General features: G+C 37.4%; 1 protein-coding gene across 1 annotated transcript in view; it reads left to right on the top strand.

Annotated features, from left to right (window-relative positions):
* Positions 1-24,104, top strand: part of LOC108439742 (coiled-coil domain-containing protein 178) — a 52,731-nt gene extending 28,627 nt beyond the window's left edge. Inside the window, exons 15-20 of the mRNA XM_037537104.1 lie at positions 2,880-2,993; positions 3,087-3,232; positions 7,109-7,268; positions 11,525-11,674; positions 18,036-18,170; positions 23,376-24,104. Coding sequence (XP_037393001.1) covers positions 2,880-2,993; positions 3,087-3,232; positions 7,109-7,268; positions 11,525-11,674; positions 18,036-18,170; positions 23,376-23,543 — 873 coding nt within the window. The 3' untranslated portion in view covers positions 23,544-24,104. The remainder of the gene's footprint in view (positions 1-2,879; positions 2,994-3,086; positions 3,233-7,108; positions 7,269-11,524; positions 11,675-18,035; positions 18,171-23,375) is intronic.
* Positions 24,105-24,749: the final 645 nt, after the last annotated feature.

Raw genomic sequence — 24,749 nt, forward strand, 5'->3', positions numbered from 1 at the left:
AACAGAAGATACTCATCTTCTATATTATTGTATTGGCCAAGCAGACTGATGTAGCTAATAGTGTTGGATGTCTAGGTTGGCATTGCGCATACATCTTAAACAGTTAGGCTCCCCAGGGCTGTTCAGGCAGATGTAACCCATGTAAAATGGCCTTTAGCTGAATCAGGTTCAGCTAGAATTGACATAAAGCAAAAATGGATAACCACTGAGGTGACAATCTAATAAGAGCCTTTTTTAGAAAGCATGACAGTGGGCCAATAACAAAGAAACCTCCATTACATGTCTTGTGAGTCATGGAATAAAAAGACATAGGTCTTTATGTATTGTTGATACAAATGCCATCTTTCATTTATTTAATTTCTAGTCAAAACAGCCGTTATGTACAAGTTGCTCGTTTTTCAGCACTAGGGGAAAAAAGCAGAAAACCTGTATTTTTTACTAATCTGCAGGGGATATTTTTTCCACACCTGCAAAGTTCAGTCTCAGAAGTTGGTTGCATTTTCTGCTTATCACAAATGAAGTAATCCAAAACACATTTAAAATGTTGAGGTCTAGACTCTGGGGTGGACCGTCCATTGTTCTGAGAACAGCAGCAACTTCTTTGTTTAATAGGTAAAATGTCTTCTTATTTGCCTTTTTACTTTTCTGATTCACAATTTCTTGACATAGCACTGAGTTTTCTCTTGGGTCTTCTCACAATGGGGTGATGGACCAGGTTTTGCGTGGTTGTTCCATTTTTTCTACATCTTTTAATAGTTTTTCGAGTTTTGGAAACTCCTCATTTTTCTCTTATTTTCCTTTGACTTTTCCCTTCCTTATACACATGAATTATCTTATCTCAAAAATATCTCCTGAAAAAAAGCATAGCTTCTCCACAGTGCTGTATGTGCTTTTGTAGGTTTACAATGACTGATGTTAGCCTGATCTGCTGGTGCGCAATACATCAGCTGCCCCCTACCCCATTCATGTATGGAAAGGGATCACCATAGGACCATGACTGACCACATATTGTTTGTGTGGTGGACCCTTCTTAGCATGTGCACATAATAGTGAGCTGTGATGTTGGCACAGGTGTCACCAAAATGCCTGTAGGCGACTACAATGGTGAATTTCAAAATGACAAAGATCAACAGGCAAATGACCTCAATTTTATTTTGTCTCCTTGTAAAACTGTAGCTATGGAGCTGCTACTACCCAAACCAGCTCACCTACGACTACTGCAGTGGTGCTTGATATGACACCAATGTGACATTTTTCTTAATCGCTGGGCCCACTTAATGAATACTACCATGAATAGCCTCATCTAGATGCTTATTAGAGTGTATGGATTTAGATTTCTGTAAAGCTAACAAGATCTATTGTAAAAAAAAAAATTCCATAAACTGAATCAAATTGAGATAAATAGCTGAGCTATCCAGTATGGAACTGAAATACTTGAGCCTCTGGAATGCAGGAACCTCTGAACTCTGGAATGCAGGAACCTTCAGCTGTAGCATCATTTAAAAAAATTTTTTTTACCTGATTTCTCCCCAGTTTAGTCGTTTCCAATTCCACTGCTTCCCCAATAACACGATACTACCAATGCTAGGAGGGTGAAGGCTAACACAGGTTTCCCCCCAGACCTGTGAAACCAACTACCGCTTCTTTTTGAACTGCCTCTCACGCAACGTCACAGGACAGCCGAATGCGCTCGGAGGAAAGCTCCAACCGCCAGATCTGTTATGTCAGCTAATAGACACCTGCACTCACTAGTATCGCATTGAGTGATTGGGGGAGAAGAGGGGCCATCCTACCCACCCAGAGAGAGCGAGGCCAATTGTGCTGTCTTGGACTCCCGGCTACGGATGGCTGTAGCATCACCAGGAATCGAACACGCTGTCTTCTGATGATAGGGCCAACGCTTAGACGGATGCGCCACTCGGGAGCTGAAACTAGTAGTTTACCAAAGGCAGACAGAGAACTAATCCTGTTTTTACAATATTACTTGCACAATATTAATTTTTCTTTTTTTATGTAATACCAATACTGTCATTCAGTCACCTAAGTAACTAAAAGTACCATTCACTGGCATAGAGGAAAAAATATTAGTCAAAAACATGATTTATGCAAAATCACAGCTACTATACTTCTCTATATGTTATGTTGTTCTGTAAGCACTTCTGTCATTTTAGGCTGGGTTTGTTGCAAAATCAGATTGTGTATGTTCTGCCTTTCCTTCAATGTTAAATCCATTATTTTCTACTGTTATTAGCCTGACACCGATATTAGGGATGGGGCACTTTACCAGTATCATTAAGGAAGCTGATTCAGCTAGTGGAAAGCTACTTAGCAATAATATGGACACTAGAGCCAGTCCAGCTAGATGCTGATGAAACCTAGATTAACTGCAGGCAAACACAGAGACATATTGCAACATCAAAAAAATACTTAAAGCCGGTGATTCAATGTATGAATTGTCATTTTATATTTTAGACGTGAGATATGTCAGTAGTTTGATCCATTGTGTAGTATACTGCCTAGAGACATTAGGGAAAAGATATTTATTTATCTTTATTAGGGAAAAGACCTGCTGTTATACTATATCGTTATAAAGAATATAGCATGCAGACTATTCATGTGTGTGGGATTTCAATTAGATGTAGCGCAAGTTGGCCTATGACTTTGTAGTGAATTATTAGGCTGTGACACTTTGTTTTGCCAAAGATGACCAGCACATTTTTGACAGTTAACAATAAAGATAATTACATAATGTAGTTGTTGTGTTGGCTGTAGTACTGTTAAAGTATTAGCATTTTAATATGGATATGCAATATTGATATAATTTCCAAATCATACTTTATGATTTTGCTTACTTAATGTTTCTGCTAATTGCTTCTTAGAAAATTGCGAACTTGGAAAGGAAATTGAGTGACATTCTGACTGAACGTGAAAGGCTGTGTGGTGACCTTGAGAAGAAGAAGAGCACCTGTCTCGAACATCTGAATTCAATTAAAGTAACTACAGTGATATTTGATTTTATTATTGTTATACTCTGTGAGTTGTGCACTTATTGCAATGGTATTTAGTGTAGGATTGTTTATGTGCAGAAAGCTCACAGTGCAGTCTCAGTGAAGTGTGAACAGACATCCTGCAGGATTGAGGAGCTCAGACTGAAGTCTGAAGAATGCAGAAAAGCTTCAGACATAATGGAGCATATTGCCACCACCATGCCACAGGTTATAGAAGAATTACAGTAAGTAAAGGCATTATAAAAGCCATATAGAATGGGCTGTGTATGGACATTATATAGACCACTTTTCATTTATTTAATTTCTAGTCAAAAAAGCCATTTAGTACAACTTTCGTTTTAAGCATTAGGAAAGCAAAAAACATATTTTTTACAGTTACACAGAAACAACTAAATTTATTTTATTTCAGTATTTATTGTGTCAACCCTTTACAGCTTCCATTGTTTTCTGGAGACTTGCCTTGTTTTTCAAATAAATGTGCAGGGATATTTTTCTACACCTTCTAAATTCAGTCTTAGAAGTTGGTTATACTTTCTGCTTTTCACAAACCAAGTAATCCCAAACACATTTAATGATATAGAGGTCTTGGCTCTGGGGTGGCCACTTCCTTATTTCTAAAAATGGCAGCAACCTGATTTGTAAATCTTACTATACTGATAAAAACATTGTGATACTGTGACATGTGCATGTTCAAAAAGCTATCCACTTTATTCATGCACCACGTGATGCTTCAAGTGATTTATGGACAGAACTTCTGGTGAAGCATAAACAGACAATTTGTTAAATACTTATAACATCCAAACATGCTGTCGCAAGAAATAAGCCTTTGAATAGTCTTATTGTAGGGATATTTGCATGCTTGTTTCCCAAAGTTTGTAATCAAAAGTCAACAGAAACTTGAACCTGTGTGAGAGAAATGCTTTATTGAGAAGATTCTGTTTATAGCCTACAGCAATTACTTGTGCGAATAAAGTCATTTCATTTCAGCTTTTTCATTTTGTTTTTCATTTTTTCTTCAGTTTAATTTAGAAATATTTAATATTCATATATAAAATATATATATATATATATATATATATTTTAATAAACCAGTGCTCCTCGTATTTTAACCATGAAAATTGCTCCTAGCCAGCAGAATTGTCTCAACACTGCATTGCAGTTTGATATCGGCTCTAGTTTATATATGTTTTAAGCTTCACATGACATTCTTTACTTTGTACATCACAGTTTGTAAGTTTCTTCTTCTGTGATGGCTTGAACTTCAAGTGTTTTATTATTAGAGCATTAGGTTGCTAGCTGGTTAGCTTTCTGCTGATCTGCTCAGTCCACTCTAATGAGAGCAGAATATATTCAATTATATAGTGACAGCTGCTCATTGTGTGTTTTCTCAGGTCTCAGAGACATAAAACTTATAATTTTGAAAGTAAGTACATTTCCTTTATGTCTGCTAAAATCAGTAATGAATGACACTTCCATTCCTCCAACCAGATATTTCAGCCATAATCTCAAAATACAGTGGTCACATGAAAAATAAGAGGAAGAAGCTGTCTGGAAGCTATATATAATCAAAATTTCTTTAAGCAGTATTCAGATGCTGCAGACAACTCTACAAAAAGAATGGCTTGTGACTGCTATCTCTAATGTTCAGCTATTGGACTATACAAATTGTGAGTTTTGAACATAAGGACAGGAGCCCATGGGTACAAAGCCAAATAATTATCAATTCACTTATCAAGTAGTTAGACAAGTGGTTTAGATCCTTTACCAGATTTTGTAAAAGACGGTGTGTTCTTGACTAACTGATTTGGTTAAATAAATGTGATGAATATACAGTATTCACAAATCATGGTCTCAGCTGTTTTGCTTGCTAGTGGAACAAAGACTTTTGTAGATTTTGTCTCTGTAATTAGATACAGTGTAACCATAGATAGAGGCTTTACACCTGATAGATTAAACAGGAACAGTTGGCAGATTGAGAGTTCCTCACACAGTTCACAGAAACACACTTTTGAATCTGCTACATAGTAAACAAAATTCTTCTTGAAGATGATTTGCTTGGACAACACATTATACAAATCAGGTAGCCACTTGTATAATCTGGTATGTCACATGCTGTTCTGAGTTGCCTTTCCACCAGCTTCTGTGTGAGTGTATGTGTGTGTTACAGTGTTAAATGAATGATCTTGCAAATGATTTGGTTTTCATAAGCAACAGTGATTTAAAGCCATGTGAAAATAAAATACACTGTTATGTTATTTATTGTCAGTACTTTCAGTGTCTTCCTGAAAATTTAGAACAATCTAACATTTAAAGCAATTTTAGTCCCAGAAAACAAAAAGAGAACACACAAATGAACCAAGATAAAAGTGTGTTGACCCTCATAAACCAGGCAATGGCTATTAAAAATTGTTACATGGCAGAAAATGCCCATAGAACACAAAGTTTTAAAAATACAAATATGAAGTGAATATCATAAAACATACTCTGACCTATCTGAATTGACTGGGAATGGCCTGATATTCCAATGAGCATGCTGAATTGACATTTAATACAAATTGAATTGGCAGCTTAATACAACAACGCTCCTTATGTAGGTGGTATAATAGACCCTGCCATGTCCACAGTTTGCTCAAAACCTTATTTAGCTTTTTGGTAAAGTCTTAAAGAAGGTAAAGTTCTCATTTACTTCACTGTTGCATACACACTGTGTATGTATACACACAGAATATTGGCATGACTAGTTGTATGTATGGATGAACAAACGAATGCATGGATTTCTGGCATCACTGGTTGGACAAATAGATGAACACACAAATGACTGGCATAAAGGTACTAGCTTAATAGCTTGGTTATGCATGCTGGGTTAGCCTCTCAGACAGAGATAGACCTTTGGGGAACACACTCTTGTTAAAGCTGTGTACAGGGCACATCCGCCTTGTGATTGGTGATACTGCGACTAGCCTGTTCAAATCGAAAGAGGAGAATTTGGGAGATTTATAGCATTTACTGGACACAAAACATTTTTAAAAGAACAGGAGCTGTAGTGTACCTGCCTGGAAGAGGGCCCCTCTACGAGGATGATGGCAAATGAGAGGCAAACATTTTTTCAAGGACTGTGATTGAAGATTGCAAGTTGATTGGTTAGAAATGTTTTGGGATCATCAAGTCTTCAAAATTGCAATTAGACACCACTTCCATGCCAACAAACTATTTGGATGATGTGTCAGAAGAAACCCTTTTCTTTAATTTAATCACAAACCTGGTATTCGCTAGCCAGTACTGGACCTTTAGTTGGAAAATTGGTTCTATGGTCAGATGAGACATAAATAGAGCTTTTTGGCAACAACACACTAAATGTGTCACCACACTTGTTAGAAGTGTGTTCTTAGAATGTTTTTGCTTTCATTTATTATTTAATTTTGTATGTATTTGTTGTATGTGTAAGTGATAGAAAAACAGTTCACAATCATTTTTGCAAAGATAAAGTAACTGTAAAACAAAAATATGATATGATTAAATGATTGTGGAAAATAATAAAAATGTGATAGCCCTACTCTTGCAACGGTGCCTTCACCAGTTCATTTGGTCCATGTATCTGTTTTCTCTGATTTTTAAACGATATTCTGTTATTTATTTATTTACTTATATATTTATTTATTAGTGGTAGCATGCATAACCAGTCACCAATGGTAACGCTATTCTCAAGTGCCAGTGGGTCATGTTTGCATCAGTACTGAGCAGGTACCAACAACTGGAAAACTAGAATCCATATTGGACTGATGGCCAGTGGAAAAAGCACAGTTCCAGTTTTCTGGTACTTGTGAAGTGTTCATCTGCTAACCAGTTGTTGATGCCCACATAAACATGACTTCAAAATCTTGAAAATGCTGCCAAGTCCAAAAGCTATGTATGCCTTGATACATTTTGATAAATGTAATATGCTTTGACCATCTCTTAAATCATCAATTTTTTCATTGTCTGAAACTAGCCCAGGAATACTGAAACATTAAAACATTAAAATTAATGTGTGTTTTTCAAAGGGTTATCTAACATTATGTTAAACTATGTGTTTTTGTTTAATTTTTTTTTTTTTTTTTTAGGAGTATGTCTGACATGGAGGAATATAAGTATAATTCAGCTGCCGTAGTGATGAACAGCCTGCAAAGCGATATAACAGCCTGCAGAAGCAGAACAGGTCTTTCTGAGAAGGCCCACTCTATCCTCCTGGCCCAGCGGCAGGCTGTTATGCTGGACATCAAGGTCAGGGATCAGCAAATTCTATTCCTACACCTTTATCTAAAAAACCTGAACATTTTGTTACTAATGAGTAAAAGTAGGAGCCTTTTAGCACAATGCACATGGAGTCTTTACTGACTTTGTTGTTAGCCACACTTTTGTAGATGTGAAGTCAGAGACAGTAGGTTGTCTGTTGTTGCACAGTTTGTGTTGGTCTATTCAGTGGTCCAAGGACACTACCCAAAGGACACTCTTGGCTAGACATTTTTTGGTTGGTGGACTGTTGCTGACTATTACTGGTGCTGGACTCAGTCTAGCAGTGACCACTCATACCAGCACAGCACACTAACATGCCACCACCATATCAATGTCACTGTAGTGCTTAGAATGATCCACCACCCAAATATCTGCGATGTGGGGCTTGTGGGAATCCGGACAATTGGAGAACAGGGTAAAAGGGTGCTAATAACATCAGCAAAGAAACAGACATACATCGTGCCTTTTGTGTTTAAGGTTGTGAATAAAATGTTACATTACATAAATGCAAATACAAAGATACAACCATCAACACCATTGTAAGATACTCAGTATGCACCCATATTACTGCTTTTGAATTCTGTATCAATGCGGCGATCTAAAAATGACATTGTTATGTAGATACAGTACATAATAGTAATCATTATGTTGAGTTGCAGCCGTATTGTATTGTACCCTACAGGGAAAGAATGTTACTACAGTTAAGAATAAATAGTGTATCTAGTACCTGTTAATGATCAAGTACTGTATGCATACTGTATATACACATATATAGGAAAAACAGATGATTAGGACTTTAGGGTGCTTCGTCTGAAAGATCTTCTATGGATACTCAGGTATTGTCAGCTGTTTACTGTTTCATATTTGATAAGTCACAATATTGTTTGGTTGTTTTTCTTCTTTAGGTAAATGGAATTAAACATACAGAATAGGCATACTTAGCAGGGGATTAGATTGTGTTAGAGATTTTCTTTTAAAGCAAGCCACAGTGCTCTAATACCTGTAGTGCAGTATGCCTTGTGTCTAATTGTACAATGCTAGTTTTAACATTATTTCACCATTCTTCACTTTCATTGATCAGTGCCTATCTTTCCTTAGTTCCTTTCATCACAGCTGCATACCATTCGATGTCATACTGATAATACATGTTTGTTCTAGTAATGTGATGCAGCCTCATATAATTTTCTGTAAGAAATAATATGTTATGTGTTGCATGAAAGCCATGAATTATCACTTCATTTTCCTTTGGAAAAGCCATTTATTGGGGGAGTTGAGCTTCAGGATTATGGCCCCAGTCAGAGCCTCGTGCCTGATGAGAGTCTCACATGGCTTATCTAATGTGAAATCGCCATGTGGTATATAGTTTCATTAAACGGTGATCAAGAATGCATTAGTTCAAAACAAGAAAAGGCAATGGAGCTTAATCCGCCATGCGCGCACGGGTGCAGCAAACTCCAAACAAGTTGTTGGTGCGAGACAGGCGCAGAATTAAAAGTCTTCCCTCATAGAGCCAGCCTCCCATTAGCTGGCTGCAGGGCAGTAGAGCAGAGCGCCTTTTCAGGCCCTCGCACTGAAAACAATAAAACAACAGCATATGCAGTCAGTAGAGAAGTCGCCACTTATACAGGTTCAAAAAGAAAATGGTTTAAATATGGCCATGAGGGTTTGCTGTACAACTATCAACATAAGCACTATGCAACATGTACTGTCAGTCACTGGGGTGTGACAGTAGCTTTTGATCAAGGACCCTTTGAACATAGTGTGATGCAAATAAAGCAATAAAGGCACTGAGGAGTTCAGATGCATTAGAAAGTGCTAGATTAATGTTCTCTTAATTGTTAATGAATTTAGTTTATTTTTATTTTATTAAAGTCATTTAAGAGGAAAGGGTGAAACACATTTTTCAGAGTAGCATACTTTTTCAAAATGTGTTTGTCAAAATAATAATTGAAGACCCAAACGGTATCCCAGTGCCACATTAAACCTACAGATTGGTAAATAATCTGATTTATAGTTTTCCCATCATGCCAGATTTAGTCGATTAGCCAAAATGTACAGCATCCAGAGATTGCTTCTTTAGTTTTACACTAGAGTCAAATTTTGAGTTGGTCTTTATTTAGACTTAGTCTTATTTTTCTTGTTGAATAAACATGATGGAGGCATCATGGAGCTGAAACATGTGGCAATGGGAATATCAAGTTGTTTCTTAGAAGATTTCATAAAGTGAACATAGGGACCCTGTGAATACATGGTTGTCTTCAAAATTACAAAGAGGGAACACAGAGCTGTTTCCAAACAGAAATTTCAGTGGGAAAATAAAGGGCCCTGGGAACACAGGAATGATCCCCCCACTGCTACTATCTCTTACCTGCGCTGAATACATTTGTTCTTTTTTTAAAGATAATAACATATCATACAGTGTCAGAAACCACTTAACAAAGTCTGACAATACCTGATGACTAAATGAAGTGTGCGTTTTAAGCTTGCAGTTGGCACAGTGCTAATTGGTGAGGTATAAGGTTATTGGGAACATTAGCTTTGTATCTCCAGTACAACACTAAAAAAAAGAAACTTCAGGCACCACACATCTTGAGTAAGGGGAAATTGAGTAAATTAGATTTTTGGCTGTGCTGTTGCTTTAAGATATTGTTGGGTGAAAAAAAATAAGCTTGTCTTCATGTTTTTTTTTTTTGTTTTGTTTTTTGCTCAAAACCTTTAGCATCTTCTTTTCATGAGATATATGTATATAAACAGACGTTTTAGTATAAGGAAATATAAGGAAGTTAGTAGGGTGTTGGAGTTGAAGATGTACTCCATTCTGAATTCTTTTTTTAAAATTTTTTTTTCTCCAGTAGCTTGCTTGTTTTATTTGATCAAGAACAATTCTCGTCAAGGAGAAGAAAAGTAAAGAGGATGCAAAGTGCAGACACCATCAGTTTCTTACAGCCAACAAAGCGTAATTTGTTCCATTTACACTTCGCGGGCGCGTCAGACAGGCTTTGTCAGTGCCGCATGCAGTAATTAAGCTTTAAATCAATAGGCTGCATTTGTCATGTTTACGGCCAGTCCCTGTGCTGGGTTCCACTCATCAGTTAGAGCTGCACTGTTTTACTGCCCAAACGCACACCATTATTTGTACAGGTATGCTGGAGAAAACACTTGGTCTCAGGCTTGCTTGCAGCTGTGAGAGCAGAGTGGAGATGAGATGAGACAGGCAAATCAGCCAGTTATTTATTGTAATTTGTTTACATGCTTCTCTAAGTGGCGTCTGATTATTAGTGTTTGCTTATGTTGTAGCAAAGGTTTTTTGGTGTGATGTGACACGCAGATACTAGTAAATGGTGTGTGTATGATATAGGGACAGTGAGGTTCATTTTTATTTTTGTTATGATTAATGATGACGGAGGATATCTGTTATTTTGTGGATATTTTTGAGCTTACAAGTTATATTGTTTGAAAAAATTTGCATCTATTTAGGAAGGCTTAAGTACTAGAACATATTAATTTAAAAATAACTATATCAGTATTTGCTCTTATGGGACATGTAGAACATAAATAAGAATACCTCAATACTTTTGGGACATGTAGATATCCAGAACTGTGCATACATTTTAGAAACCTCTGTTTTTACACTTATTTTTCTTTGCCTTTCCCCTTTTTATGCAACTAAAAAGTGGATTATCACATACAATTTCCTCAGAAATTTGAGAATGGAGTAAACTGTACTTGAATATTTTGACAGATAAATATAAAGTGGTCTTTGACTTTTGCATGGTACTGTACATACATATGAAAATTTTGTTAATGCTCACAGAGCAATTAAGCACCACAGAACAGTAAAATATTTTCAATTCATGGAACAAAGGTATTGAAAATATTTAGTAACTGTATTTTATTAACATAAATATTATTTTGCAAGATGTATACTGTAGTTGCATATGTAATTGCATATTGAAATTGAAGGCTTGTTCTTTTCCTAATTTACATTTCCAATTTCATATGCTCTTATTTAAGTGCTTTTAAACATTTTTAAGCATTTTGCATATGTAAAGTATCTTTCAGAGCCTATGTAGGTAATTGACCCTGCTTGTTTAGAGAAACTGTTGATATAGATAGCAATTACTTTTTTCGTCACCATAGTGTTTTTTTAATTAATTAATTTATTTATTATTGTGCACTCCCCCCTGTGGTGCTCAGAGTAATGTATGTTAATGTCACTGGTGATTATGTTCCTGAACATGCAGGCTAATTTGAAGAAAGCTCTAAAAGAAAACGTGGAGCTGGCTCAGGAGTACAGTGCATCACAGCAAGCTCTGTTGATCACCAGGCAAGAAGCTGTGTGTGTGTTCAACAAGAAAAGCAAAACTGAAGAATACTTTCATGATTACAAACAGGTAAAGAAAAGACATAAACACCCTCTCTGTCATACACAAAAAGCAACTGCAGCATATGCTCTGTATGTGGGTTATTTGTGTGCTCTTTTTGTGTCTTCAGGGATAATTACAACTGAGAACTCTGTGTCTAATTCATGTAGTCAGTAGTGGCAGACATTTCCAAGTTTTTGCAATGGATAATATAGTGGATAACACCAAGGCCCTAGTCTAATGTTTTAAGTTTTAAGACTTTTGCACGATACTGTACATGCACTGTACTGTACACACGTACATACGAAAATCTTGCTAATAGCAGCACAGACCAGAGTGTGACATGTGATCAGAAAGCAGATGCTCACAGTTCAAAAACAAAGGTGAATTTTTACTTGGGGACAGGCCGAGAGGAGTCAAAGAACAGGCATTGGTCATATCCAGGATAATCAGTAAAATAACCAAGGCAAGGCAAAATCCACAAAACAGGCAGAGTGAAAAAAACAAAGTAGCAAACAAACCAGGCATAGGTACCAAAAGGGAAAGTCCAAAAACAGGGTCAAGAGTAATAACAGGCAGGAAGTCATACATGAAGATAATAAACACAGGAAAGAACGCTCAGTAAGTCTTAAAAGAAAACAATACTTCACAAAGATCTAAACTAAAGCCCAGGCTTATATCTATCCAAAACTATCACATGACCATACTACACAGCTGTGAGGAATCAGTTTTCAGGTGATCTGGATCTCTGATAGGATGATGTTGTGTCCTGGGTCATGTGATCCTGCAATGGATCTTGGGAATTGTAGTCCTAAAGCGTATGTGGATTGGTAGCAGGCATGACACAGAGAAACACTACTCTGAACAAATATTTTCAGTTAAATGAATACAGAAATGGAATATAATTAAGTAACTGTAGTTTGTCAACATACTTAAATAATATTTTTGCAAGATGTATACTGCAATTGCATGTTTTTGAAGACCAAAAAACATTTTCATTTAGATTTTCAAATATTTGTTGAAAATCTCAATGGCCAGGAGATTTTACTCTTCTTCTCTGGACAAGGAGTTGACTTCTTTTGTGTTTGATTTTACTGTATTCATTGAAACATCAAACAATTTCATATCAATGTAAAATGAAACTGCACATGACTGTGCTAATGCATCTTTGTCAATGGACTAGTACCACCAATAAGTTGTTGCATCACACACCACCAAACAAAGAAAAGTTTTAAATTATTTGTTTAAACATTTACCTTTGACTTTTATACGATTGTAAGTTTAAACATTGATAGTTTTTACTTTAGGTCAAGTATATTTTTGACAACATATTAAATACCGTTTCTGTGTACCTTTTCCACTGCTTAATAGTACAACACTTTTAGTTGCCTTGACTTCTGAAGGGGCACTCCTTAGTATAGATTTGAGATTGTTTAGCAAATTTTAGCAATGCATAAGAATGATATAGCATATCCTTTCTGACTGACAAAATATTTAATTTCATTAACTTCATTAACTTATTGTGTGGCTCTTTACTTTTGAAGTGTTTTACTCTTTATGGTTGGCATCTCAGCTACCCTGACTGAGGAATTTTTCATTGCCAATCCTCTGGTCAAGCTTTAGTTATGCCTATTATGAAAGGGAATGTGAATTGTAGTTTTTTTTTTGTCCCATTTTATTTGAATAGCCCCACCCAGATTATTTGTAGACTATCTGGTGAAACTGTTTTTTCTCAACAGTGTTAGGGTTGGGATTTGGACCAGCATTACGGTTAGGATTAGGTTTTCAGATTTAACGTGAGGGTAGAATTAGCATTAGAACCAGGGTTAGGCCCTAATGCTAGTTTTTACCTGTATGTTAACCAGTAAAATGCAAAACATATTAAAGAGGATCTGTTATGGATGTCAATGCATCCATAGAAGAGATTTATGGAGAAGAGTGGTATATCGTATAGCGGTCTCTTGCCATACAGCCTGTCAGTGCTGGCTGGTTTTAGTTGGGCAGCCAGCAAGGAGACCACTGCAGTAATCTAATCATGATGAGATAAGCCTTGTGTAGGAGTGTGACAGCCACTCTCTAATGTTTATGCGTGTATATGTGTGTGCATTCTTCACCTGGAGGAGCATGGAAACAGCAGTGCAATGGATATGAACACTGTACAAGTCAGTTTATCGCTCTGTAACATTCCACAAATGTTAATATAATGTGCATCCATCAGCAAAGAATTGGACAGATGATGTTTGTAATAGCTGCTTTACTTTGTTAACGATTTAGCTAGATGTATATATTACATCTGGATGATGTGGTTTGCAGGCAGTCTAATGAAAAGTGAGGGTGCAAAAAAAGATATGACATGAAATGGATATTTGTTAGCAATACTATATACAGTACAATGCAAAAGTCAGGCACCGCCCTTCTGTTTATTTAATTTCCACTCAAATCAACCATCAAGTGTAAGTTTTTTCCTTCTTTTTCAGTGTCCAAAAAAGGTAGGGAACAATATCACACACAAAAGTCTATGACACAAAGTATAGTATCAAATCTACTAATTTTTTATTTCCAGTCTTTTGTGCACTCTACTGCCACTTTTACTTTTCTATTCTTCTACTCTTAAAAACCAACCAGTTACAGTTGTGTCGTCCCAACAAAAGGTTTCCAGTGGTGTCACTGACTTTATGTTCCCCCTCAGAAAGAGACTAACATTTACACAAACGCAACTTAGCTGCCTTGCAAATTTCTTTTTCTTCTTTCTAAAATGCATAAAGGAGAAATGGCCAAAAAATTGCTACACAACACTGAACTTTTGCACATTACTGCATTATAGAATATATGAATGCAAAGTATCATGTTTGTGTAGATGTTTATTTTCAGTAATGCTGAAGTCAGTGCTGCCTTTACTCTAAGCATAAAAGATGAGGCTAATTTCAAATTGGTTTATCATTTGTTATATTTTTGGACATAACATTTTTTTTAAAAGAATAACAGCTGATATGTAACAGAAAAGCCATATTTATGTCTCTACTAAAGATTATATTAATGGTAATATAGCTTTGAGATGTTTTGTATGTGCAAAACCCACTCCTCAATGTATTCCATTAAAAAAAAAAATCTTGAAAGTGGTCTATAATGTGATTTGGAACTAAACCCTTAAAATGGCTAAATCTCACCTCATTGAAAATTGTATTGTGATCAGCCCTGAACAGAATGCATTTATTTGTTGCTTTTTTCAGGATTTGTGGGCAATTTAATTATTATGTATTGTCAAAATGCAGCTTGGTAAAATGTACTTGCTTCCTATACTTTCTGTGTATTCTTACATGTCATAATTCCATATGTTTGTGCTATTTATATTGCTACAGAACAACAGTATATTGTATGAATTCAGTAGTATATCAGTGTTATCCTTCCACCAGAAACAGACAGTACAACTCAGGCAAAAAGCAAAACACACTGTTTGTTCCCCAAAAGGCTAATACTTCTACAACTCCTCATCTAACTACATGAATGTTATCAAGTGAGAAATGCATGCAAAAGGCAAATCCTGTGGACGGGATTCTCCACGCTCATGATCAAAGCCTGATTTTCTTTTACTCAGTATTCAGCCTTTTACAGTTTGTTGTTTATTTTCAAACTAAAGATTCCAGTTTTTGCCACTTTTAGAGAGGGCGTGTTTGATGCACATAAATGCTGTGAGAGACACGCAGTATACTATAGGCAGCCGTATGGGGAGATGGTGAATGAATATCTGATATTCCAACATTCAGCTGTATGTAATAGGCAAAGCTTTAAGCATTTTTAGCCCTGTAGTGGAGTTGTTACACCTTTTTGATAAATACAGATGCTGCTAAAGAGTACATTATATAATACAATGCTCATATATATATATATGTATATGTGTGTGTGTGTGTGTGTGTGTGTATGTGTATATATATATATATATATATATATATATATATATATATATATATATATATGAGGCCTTGGAAATACATGCTGCATTTCACACTGGAGAAATAGAAATGAAGATGCAGAGAAGTGTAAAGAGGCAGAAGACAGGATTCATATTTGGGGCTCATACATTTTTGTATATCATAGTGATTTAAGCACACATGTACATTCATGGGCATATACAGAGAGCAGTGGTCAGAGAATAGGGTTAGATGCTGCAAAGGACCTCAGGGACAAAAGGCTCAAGACATTTATGTATTTTGATGGTGACCAGGGAGGTGTCCTTAACATAGGAATATCATTGTGATCTGTGAATAATCATCAGATTCAATGTCCACAATTATTATGTTCAATAATAATGACTGGCATGGTTGCCTTGTTGGCTGGTATGCTTGCGGCTGAAAGGTTATTCTTTTGAAGTGGAAATTAACGTTTCAAACATTGGTTATCAGAGAGGTTTTATATTATTACAATGAAGAGGTTGTGTATCTGTGGCCCAGGAGCTTGTAAACATTTTAACTTGGTTTGGGACAAGGGACCTTGCTTGTCTTTTTTGTTTTATCTTCTTTTTCTTTCTTTTTTTTTTAATTGTATAGTCAGTGTCTGGGTTATGGGTGGTAGAATTGGTGGGTTGTATTGTTATTGTACTGTCTGGTTAAAAGCTTTGAATCTCAAAATAAAATATGTATGTAGATATATATGAATAAAGTAAAATGAGCTTCATCAATGATCATCTGTGATGATCCTTATGTGTTATAGCTACCCTTGGTACTATAATGTGAGAAACACTGCGAACAAATGGCAGCACTTCTCTGGTGAGTGTGGTAGGCTTTAGCTGGACGTAGTAGAATTTCTATGCATCCTTCTTTTTGACTAAACAGATATGAAACTCAAAACTAAACGTCAGACACAGACACAGATACACTTCTTCTGGAAGTGTATAGTTCAGGCATCGCATGGTTCTAAACAGAAGAGTATATAAAATTAAAGAGAAGCTAAGTTGCATATCAAAACTTGCAACATACAAATTGGATTAAAAATACTAACATATAAATTGGATTTTTTTTTTTACTTTCGTGACAATTCTTACTCATCCTTAACATGATTTAGATGAAATTGGCAACCCATGGTGTTATTATATATAAACCCATGGTGTTATTATTATGTAGATAATGCACTGACCACTACTGACTTTTTTGGTTGCATTGCCGGGATTCAAACTTGTGATCTCCTGATGACAGGGTGAAACCAAGGATAAATTAGTGCCCATAATCTGCACCCCACTCCTCAGCCAACACATGGTAATTGCATGTGCCTTAGAGTATATTACAGAAAGACAAAAATGAAAGGAAGGTAAGCTCTTAGTGCAGTTCTAGGCTATATCAAGTTTCTAGAGAAAATAAAAATGGAAAAACTGAATGACTGTTGAAGAGTGGTCACACTATGACATACATGTATCTGCAAGTGTTGTTGGTTGAGCAGAGGTAGTTAAGAGAAGGAGCACCACTGTCTTTGTTGATCTGTGAAGCATCTTGCGTGCATGGCAACAATCTATTCTGAGAGTATTTTTTGAGAGTATACCTTTTTTACCTCTTTTAAATATAGTTATAATATATTGAAACTAGTTTAGACATTTTAACATACTGTTCCATGAGGAATAAAATCCATTTTTTTCTCCTCCTTCAGCAGTTGATGGCTGAGCTAATTCTCGTTAGTTCTTTCATGCTCTGAGGAACACATTGCCAAGCAATGATAAGCTTAAAGGAAAAGAGAAGAGATGGGGCGAAGCAAGCCACAGCATCCTTCAGAATTGAAACCCTTTTTTACGAGACAAGTATGCCAAAAAGCATGTCTTGTCTCTCTCTCTCATTTCTTTCTCTCTCTCTCTCCCTCTCTCTCTCTCTCTCTCTCTCTCTCTCCCTCTCTCTCACTCCCCCTCTCTCTTTGTCTCGGTCTCTCTCGCTCCATTTTATTGTCTTCTTCCAGTGGACTCCGAACAATTTCTAATTGCGGCAGGGGGTTCATGACTCTTTGTGTATGTGTAAAATATGTCTTGAGGGGATTGGTATAAAAGTTAAAGTGGTTGAAGTCGAAATATTTTACTCATCAGCTTTGCAGTCACAGAGTTTGCCTCAGCTAGAACAAAACCGCTGAAGCATTTAGAGAAAATTAACCCCCCATCCTGGCAGCCAGATGTGACTGGATTCCGCCCAGTGCACATGAGTGGGCAGGGAGAGCAGGAGACTGTGAAATTCCTGTCAGGCCCGTGTACTGCAGAATGGGCTATTGACTGCTTTCTCTATTTCCCTCCATCATTCTTCTTGAACACTGCCATTAATTTCCTCTCCTGCCTTACCAATTCTCTCTCTTTCTCTCTCCCTCTTTCTCTCTCTCCCTCCTTCTCTGTCTCTCCTCTCTCCCTTGCTCTTTCTCTCCTCCCCAGCTTTCATTGTTGCAGAGGAGGATGCACAAAGCCATGCTGAAATACTTCAAACACCGCAGCGTCTACAGCCAGGCGGAGCTGGCCAGCTTCCAGGCCCTCTCCAACCAGAACAACCAGAAAATGAAAGCCCTCCAGGTATGGGCTGTTTAGCACACACACACAGACATATGCATACACACGCAGCTTTTTGTGTTAAAGCAATGTGTATACACAACAATGGCCACTCTGCTCAGAGGAATTAAGGATGATTTAGTGTAAGAGATCCCATTTGTGTTATATGATAATTGGTAAATGGATGTAGGGGCTTGTCAGATCACAATAGAAAGGGCTCATTGGGGGGTTTCTGTCTTCTGTCACCTGAATATGACCTAACCTCAAATGGTGTCAGAAAGACCATTTTGACTTTGCAGGAACACTCTGAGCAGATGTTTTCATAGCATAGACCATGTCTTAACATTTCCAGCAAGCATAATACTGATCATTTTACTGACAATTTCTCAAAAATACTTTGCCTTGAGATTTGTGCACTCTCAAAAACTTTGTATTGTCGCCAGCTACATGAAAAAATATTAGTCATGGTAGTCGATATTGCAAATTAACAGCATTTGGTCTTTATCAAATCTAATGCAGAAAATGTGGATTCCTAGCTGTGGGTGTGATGTGGTCGCTGTAATGAGGTGAGCTGTGGTGTGTTTCTGGCTCAGTCAAGGGAGGCCAGCTCAGGAAGTCGGCCTGGGGAATGAAGCATGAAGGCGAGGAGTTCTTAGGGATCCTCCAAGTGTGAAGGACAAAGGAGCAGCCTTACTCAACTCTGTCACAGCTTAGCATAGATCTCCTCCCCCAGCCCAACTCAACGCAAATGCACTCACACTGACACACACACACACACATACACACACACACGCACTCACACACACACAGACACGCACACACACATTACACACACACACAGTGATTTAATACTGTAATAACTATAGTATTAGAGAGTAACCTTGCTGCAATAATGGTAAAAGGCCTACCTTAGAAAACAAAAAGTTTGTAGTTAAATGACTTTCAGTGATCTATCTAGTGCTGCCCTTAATGCATATAGTGCAGCCCTGCTGAATTTCTGCATAGCACGGAACAGACTCACTCAACCTAGCTTTCACCATGGCTGCCTTGCTAACGTTACTAAAGAAATGCCTTGCTGCAATAGTGGTAAAAGGTCTAGCATAGGGAGATTGTACTGTACTCAAAACAGACTCACTCAATCTAAGACAGAACCTAGTGTTTAGTATGCCTTTTGCTAACATGACTAAATGTAGTATCCAAGCACTGGTGCAGTGTTTGCACTAGGACAGTTTTAAGGCAGTGATGAAAATGCATAAAGGTTTATTCCAGTGTTGGGAAAAATTAAGTATAGATTTTGGTTCTGCAAACTGTGCTACGCTAGCCTATTGACTTGTTACAGGAAAAGTTTAGCCTACCACAGCACAGCTCAGTGTACGCGTAGCAAGATCTTGCATTGACTGCAAAATAAGAGTGACTTCTGGAGCACTTGGAACAGGCCAGACATCAAGCTGAACTCTTTTAATCCAATGAATGAATGCTGCAAAGAGCTACAGCTTACTTGACACTACAGTTGCCATGCAGTCTAACGCTGCTGTAGGACAGTAGCTTAGGGCCTCTTCATTCTCATTGTTACTACCCTCTTGTCATGGTCTTGCATATTTCAGCAATGACCTTACAAAGCATGGAAGCTACTCACACAGCATTGTTCCATGCTTATAACAGAGAGCAAATATTAAGAAGTATATACTACATAGCGCAGAGATACTTTACCCAGTTCATCTAGGGTGGTCTTGTTTACATTCAAATACCTATGACACATTATAACATATCATAACAGGAGGTAAAATTGTATGAGGGCATTGAGGCAGGTTCCAATGGTTTTAATTCTGCTTTACTGACTAATGTCGGTTCAACAGTGAATAGTCAAATAGGATGGTTGATTCTTGTCATATTTTTAAACTCAAATAAATTGGTTGATATATCAGTCTCCCCTACTTCATGTAACTCAGACAGAACAGCTTAGATCTACAATCAGTTGATCAAGCCCAGTTTACCACTTAACTGCCTTGTTTACTTTAGCAAAAGCAGGAAGCTTGTTTGGGTTGAATGTAGTGAAGTATTGTATTTTAGGTTAATCTGGCAACACATTAATATAGCCTTTTAAAAAAAAATCTAAATCAACATCTGATCATCTGAGGTCAGGTCTTACTCATGTTTTATTTATAAAGAGTTCAGACATGATCATGGTGAGATTTAAATGTTAACTCAGAGTCAAGGATCACCACAAGATTTCAAACTTGAGGCTTGGTCTTGGTCTGTTCATTTCAGCGCCTGCAGAATCTCAGTGCTTGAAGGAAAACAATGGAGGCTGCCATCTTTGCGGAGCTTGGTGCCAGTATTGTAATTTGAATTGACCATTTTTCTCATCCAAATATTACACGTGCCTGAACCCTGGGTCATGATGTGACCATGAGCTCTTACACCAGCTTCTGCTTTGAGATTACTAGACCAAGAAAGAAATACTTATTTCTGTTTGTAAGAGGCACAGAAATAGATTCCCAGGCAAAGGCATGTTATGCTATGAAATCTAGTTCAAGTTCAACGTGTTTATTGTCATTTGTACAGAGGAAACAGGTTTCCTTATATACAATGAAAAGCTTACTTTGCTCCTCGCTAAGAATGCCAGATATAACATTAAAAAAATACAAAAGAGTATATGTACAACCATATATATTAATCAAGAAATAACACAATATATAAATTTCAGTGGTATGGATGGATAGTACTGTGCCTTGCCGGGAACATGATTATCTGCAGCAGAAATGAGTGGTAAAGTGCAATAGTGCAATTGTAAACATGTGCTACAGTTAAAGTGACAGTAGTTGCAGGTTATTCCTGAGGAAAGAGTTCTACAGGTAAAGTTTGATGTTTTCATTAATCATATCATATGTTTTTCATAATTGTATATAAGGATCAATTGATGCTTTTAGTTGAGAAAATGCAAGCTTTTTCTCCCTTTGCTTTTATGCTATTCAACCACTAGGGGCTCAAAACAACATTCACTTCAGGCAGTCCATGCAGTCCATGAATGGAAACTAAGCTACAAAAACAATATTTACATATATCTATCTGATCAGCCTACAGCATATTAAAGTTATCAGGAGTGCACAGAATCATCATAAGTGTACATCAACGAGAAAACGTAAAGTACAAGTAAAATGTACCATAGCGTAGGTTAGCTTTACGCAGCTGTTTAAAAGAAAAAACTGTAGACTAGTTATTGGCTTTGACATTAGGTTCTAGTAAAAATCTTTCTTTGGTATAGAACCTTTACATCATGTGGAAGGTCTTTTAAAAAGTTCCTCACACTTACATGTTTCATTTATGCAGCTTTTTTGACCAAATGGGACCTGGGAAGTTGCCAAAAATTTCCCACTCAGAAAGAAGTGACGTCTTTGAATTGCTAATCCATGGGGTCATTTTAATATGGAAATGCACACCGAACAAGAAGTAATAGCCTGTTTTAAGGATTTCGATTTTTTTTGTTTTGTCTTTAAATGTTTGTGTATATGATAGTCTATATGATAAACACTGAGTTTTTTTGGTAAAACTGCATGCTTTTGTATCATTTATGTGCACTATATTATTGGGAAATTGTCATACTCTACATCCTCTTTTAAAATAAATGAAGCCCTAACCAAACAGCTCTTTTATTCAAATGTTAAGCTTTTTATGCAGGTCAATTTTTTCAAAACCTCAAAGAGCTGAAGTTGAAGCTTTTAGGTGGGAAATAGGAGATTATAGTTGTCATGAAGGTAGGATCATAACCATGGTTCTTTAAGGAACTATCCATTGAAAGATTCCTAAAGGAACCAAAAATTGTTCTTCTGTGGCACTGCTTCAAAGAACCCTTTTTAGCAACTTTATTTTTAAGAGATGCTAGTCAGTGCTGGTCCTGGAAGGCTGGTATCTAGCACAGTTTGGTGATCTTTTTTGCTCATACATACCTGATTCAGCTTATTTTTAATTGCTAGGTGTGTTTGTGCAGGGAAAGTGCCAAAGTAAGCTAAAAAACAGCCCTACAATGCTACATGTGAAGGAACATGGGGTAGAGTAACACTAGTCATGGAGGAATGCAAGACTAGCATGTTATTTAGACTTTAGTGTAATCCTTTATATGGTTTTAATTTGCACAAAAGCAAAATGAGCAGCAAAGCCTTTTTAAGCTTATACATTTGACCTCCCAATATTGTACTTGAAGCCTAGAAGGATGTGAAGTTGGGAGGTTATATGTTGTGCATGATGGATTTGTTTGATGGTTGTTTATCAGAGTGTCTCAGAGAATGTCTCTGCATCAGCAACTTTTGAAACTTCACATCTTCAGCTTGAGCACCTGTAACAAGAAGTAACATAGCAGATGCCTCCAGCAGACTTGGCGTATATTCGCTTTCTCCCGCAATATTTCAAACGCTTTGATCAACACTGGTTTTATTTAAGCAGCTGAATTCTTTGTCGGGTTGCACAGGCAAAAAGACACCCACACGCCCACTGGAGAGGAACGCCCATCACAAAACTAGCGCCACTGATTTGTCACTGTGTCTTCCTAAGGCACAAATGACTGCCTCCAACTAGCTCAAGTGGAGTGGAGGGATGTAGTGCAGAGGAGAGAGGGAGAGCATGAGGCTGTCATCTCATAACGCTGCTGCCAAATCGGGCACTCACTTCTGGGTTATGCAAGTTTACACCAGGGATAGCATAATTGACAATTGCTAACAACAGAGAGCAGGGTGGAGAGTTGTGAATGGCCGGTAATAATTGGAGCGGATGCCCGCTGTGCTGCTCTCGGGGGACCGTAATCCAAGATCTTGTTTCTGATATAATTGTTAGTCAGAGAATTTCTGCATGGCTAGGCTAGCTCAGATTCCCAAGCTGGTTGACAGTGCAAGGCAGTTTAATAGAAAAACTGGTCGCTGAGGTTTTTTAAAACAGATGTGCACTGAACCCACATGCACAGTTCACCAGGAGCAGTGCATGCCATCTCTTTCTCTTTTCTTTTTCTTCTTTCTTTCTGTCTCGTTCCCCTCCCTCACTCTGCTCTCACAAAAACAGCAGAGCCCGGGGCTGCTCTCAGTAGGATGTGGCTGTGAAGGCACAGTGCGAGGTTGTAGCATCTGTGGCAGTCATCTCCAGCACTCTGCTGCAGCCAGCTTTGGCCTTGGCCACGTTGCCTCTGCTTCGTACTTTATTAGTGAGCTCTCATTGATTCCATTTGCTTGCCTGTTTTAACAGGAGGAGTTTTCGAGAGCAATCTGCCGCATCTCTGCCTTCCTCTACTTGCTGACAGATGACTCAACTACCGGTCATGATGCTGCTGTTGCTGCCGCAGCAGACGAACAGAGGCGCATGGACAACGATGGATTAAACATGGCGATGCCTACAGTTCAGATAGCAGAGTAATTGGACACTCACCTGTGTGCCAGACAACTCACTTATACCCCCACCCCCCACACCCCAGCATGCTTCACTCTCTCCACCCTCTCTGCTCCTTGCAGTCCAATCCATAACAATGAAACAGGTGACTTTCATGCTGCTGTCAGGAATGATCTAATTTTAGCTGGGTGAATGATTGCAATTGGCTTTGCCTCATCAGATAATTAATCTATGTCACCATTAATTGGAAAAGAGAATAATTACGGGGCCGTGTTGACAGAAATTCTACGCTTCTCCAGATTCCAGGATCTAATTACACCTACTAAAACCCTGCTGACCTTATCCTGTGGATAGTATACCTGCATGGCCCTAACTAGTCTCTTGGCTGAGCTATACCCTTCCTCCCTCACACTCTCTTTTCTGTCTTTTTTCTTTTTTTTTGTTTATTCCCCGCTTTTCCCCATCTTCTCTGAGAGCTGTCTCTCTCAATCACTTTTCAATATTCAATCTTAATTTTGTGGAAGTTTAGCATTTTCAATGAGCTGGAGATGAATGATTAATGAATAAATTTAAATGCTTCATTTTGTACATGGATCATTAGTCAAGTCCTTTGTGGGAAGGACCTGCAAAAAAAGGAGGGAAAATTATTGAGACATTAGCCTCAAGCAATCCAGGGGTAAATAGTATGCACAGAAGGATGTTGTGTGAGCACTACCCACTGGCATTCCTCAGAACCCCACGAAACCACTCCTGTTTTCTCTCATCACATGACTGATGTGCACTGGTGATGAGAATTCATTTTGGAATGAGTTTCTCATTGTTTTTTTTTTTCATGTTTAACTGTCTTTTTTATGAGCAAAGCACTGAGATGACGATATATACACAAATGCAATTAACAGCATGCAGGTGTATAATAAATAGATCATGGTTTCCTTTGGCATAACAATTTTTTAAATAGTAGACTAAGTATATAAAAAGACATTTTTAATTAAAGCAGTTTATTGGTTTTTTGGTACCTTGGGAATGACCATTGTTCAAAATCTTTCTAGCCTTCCCAAACCCAGATTTGTAATAATAAGATATGGTTATGTAAAAGCAGCTTAGTTTTTCATTTTGTGATTGACCTAACCATGCAACACCCACAATTTTTTGTAGCTACTGTTGCAAAGTTAGACAAGCTTTATATAATGTTGGCAAAAATTCAGTTTTTGAAATTTATAGCAGTGTTTCAGA

This window comes from Pygocentrus nattereri, chromosome 3 (assembly GCF_015220715.1).
Source record: "Pygocentrus nattereri isolate fPygNat1 chromosome 3, fPygNat1.pri, whole genome shotgun sequence".
Taxonomy (NCBI): Eukaryota; Metazoa; Chordata; class Actinopteri; order Characiformes; family Serrasalmidae; genus Pygocentrus; species Pygocentrus nattereri.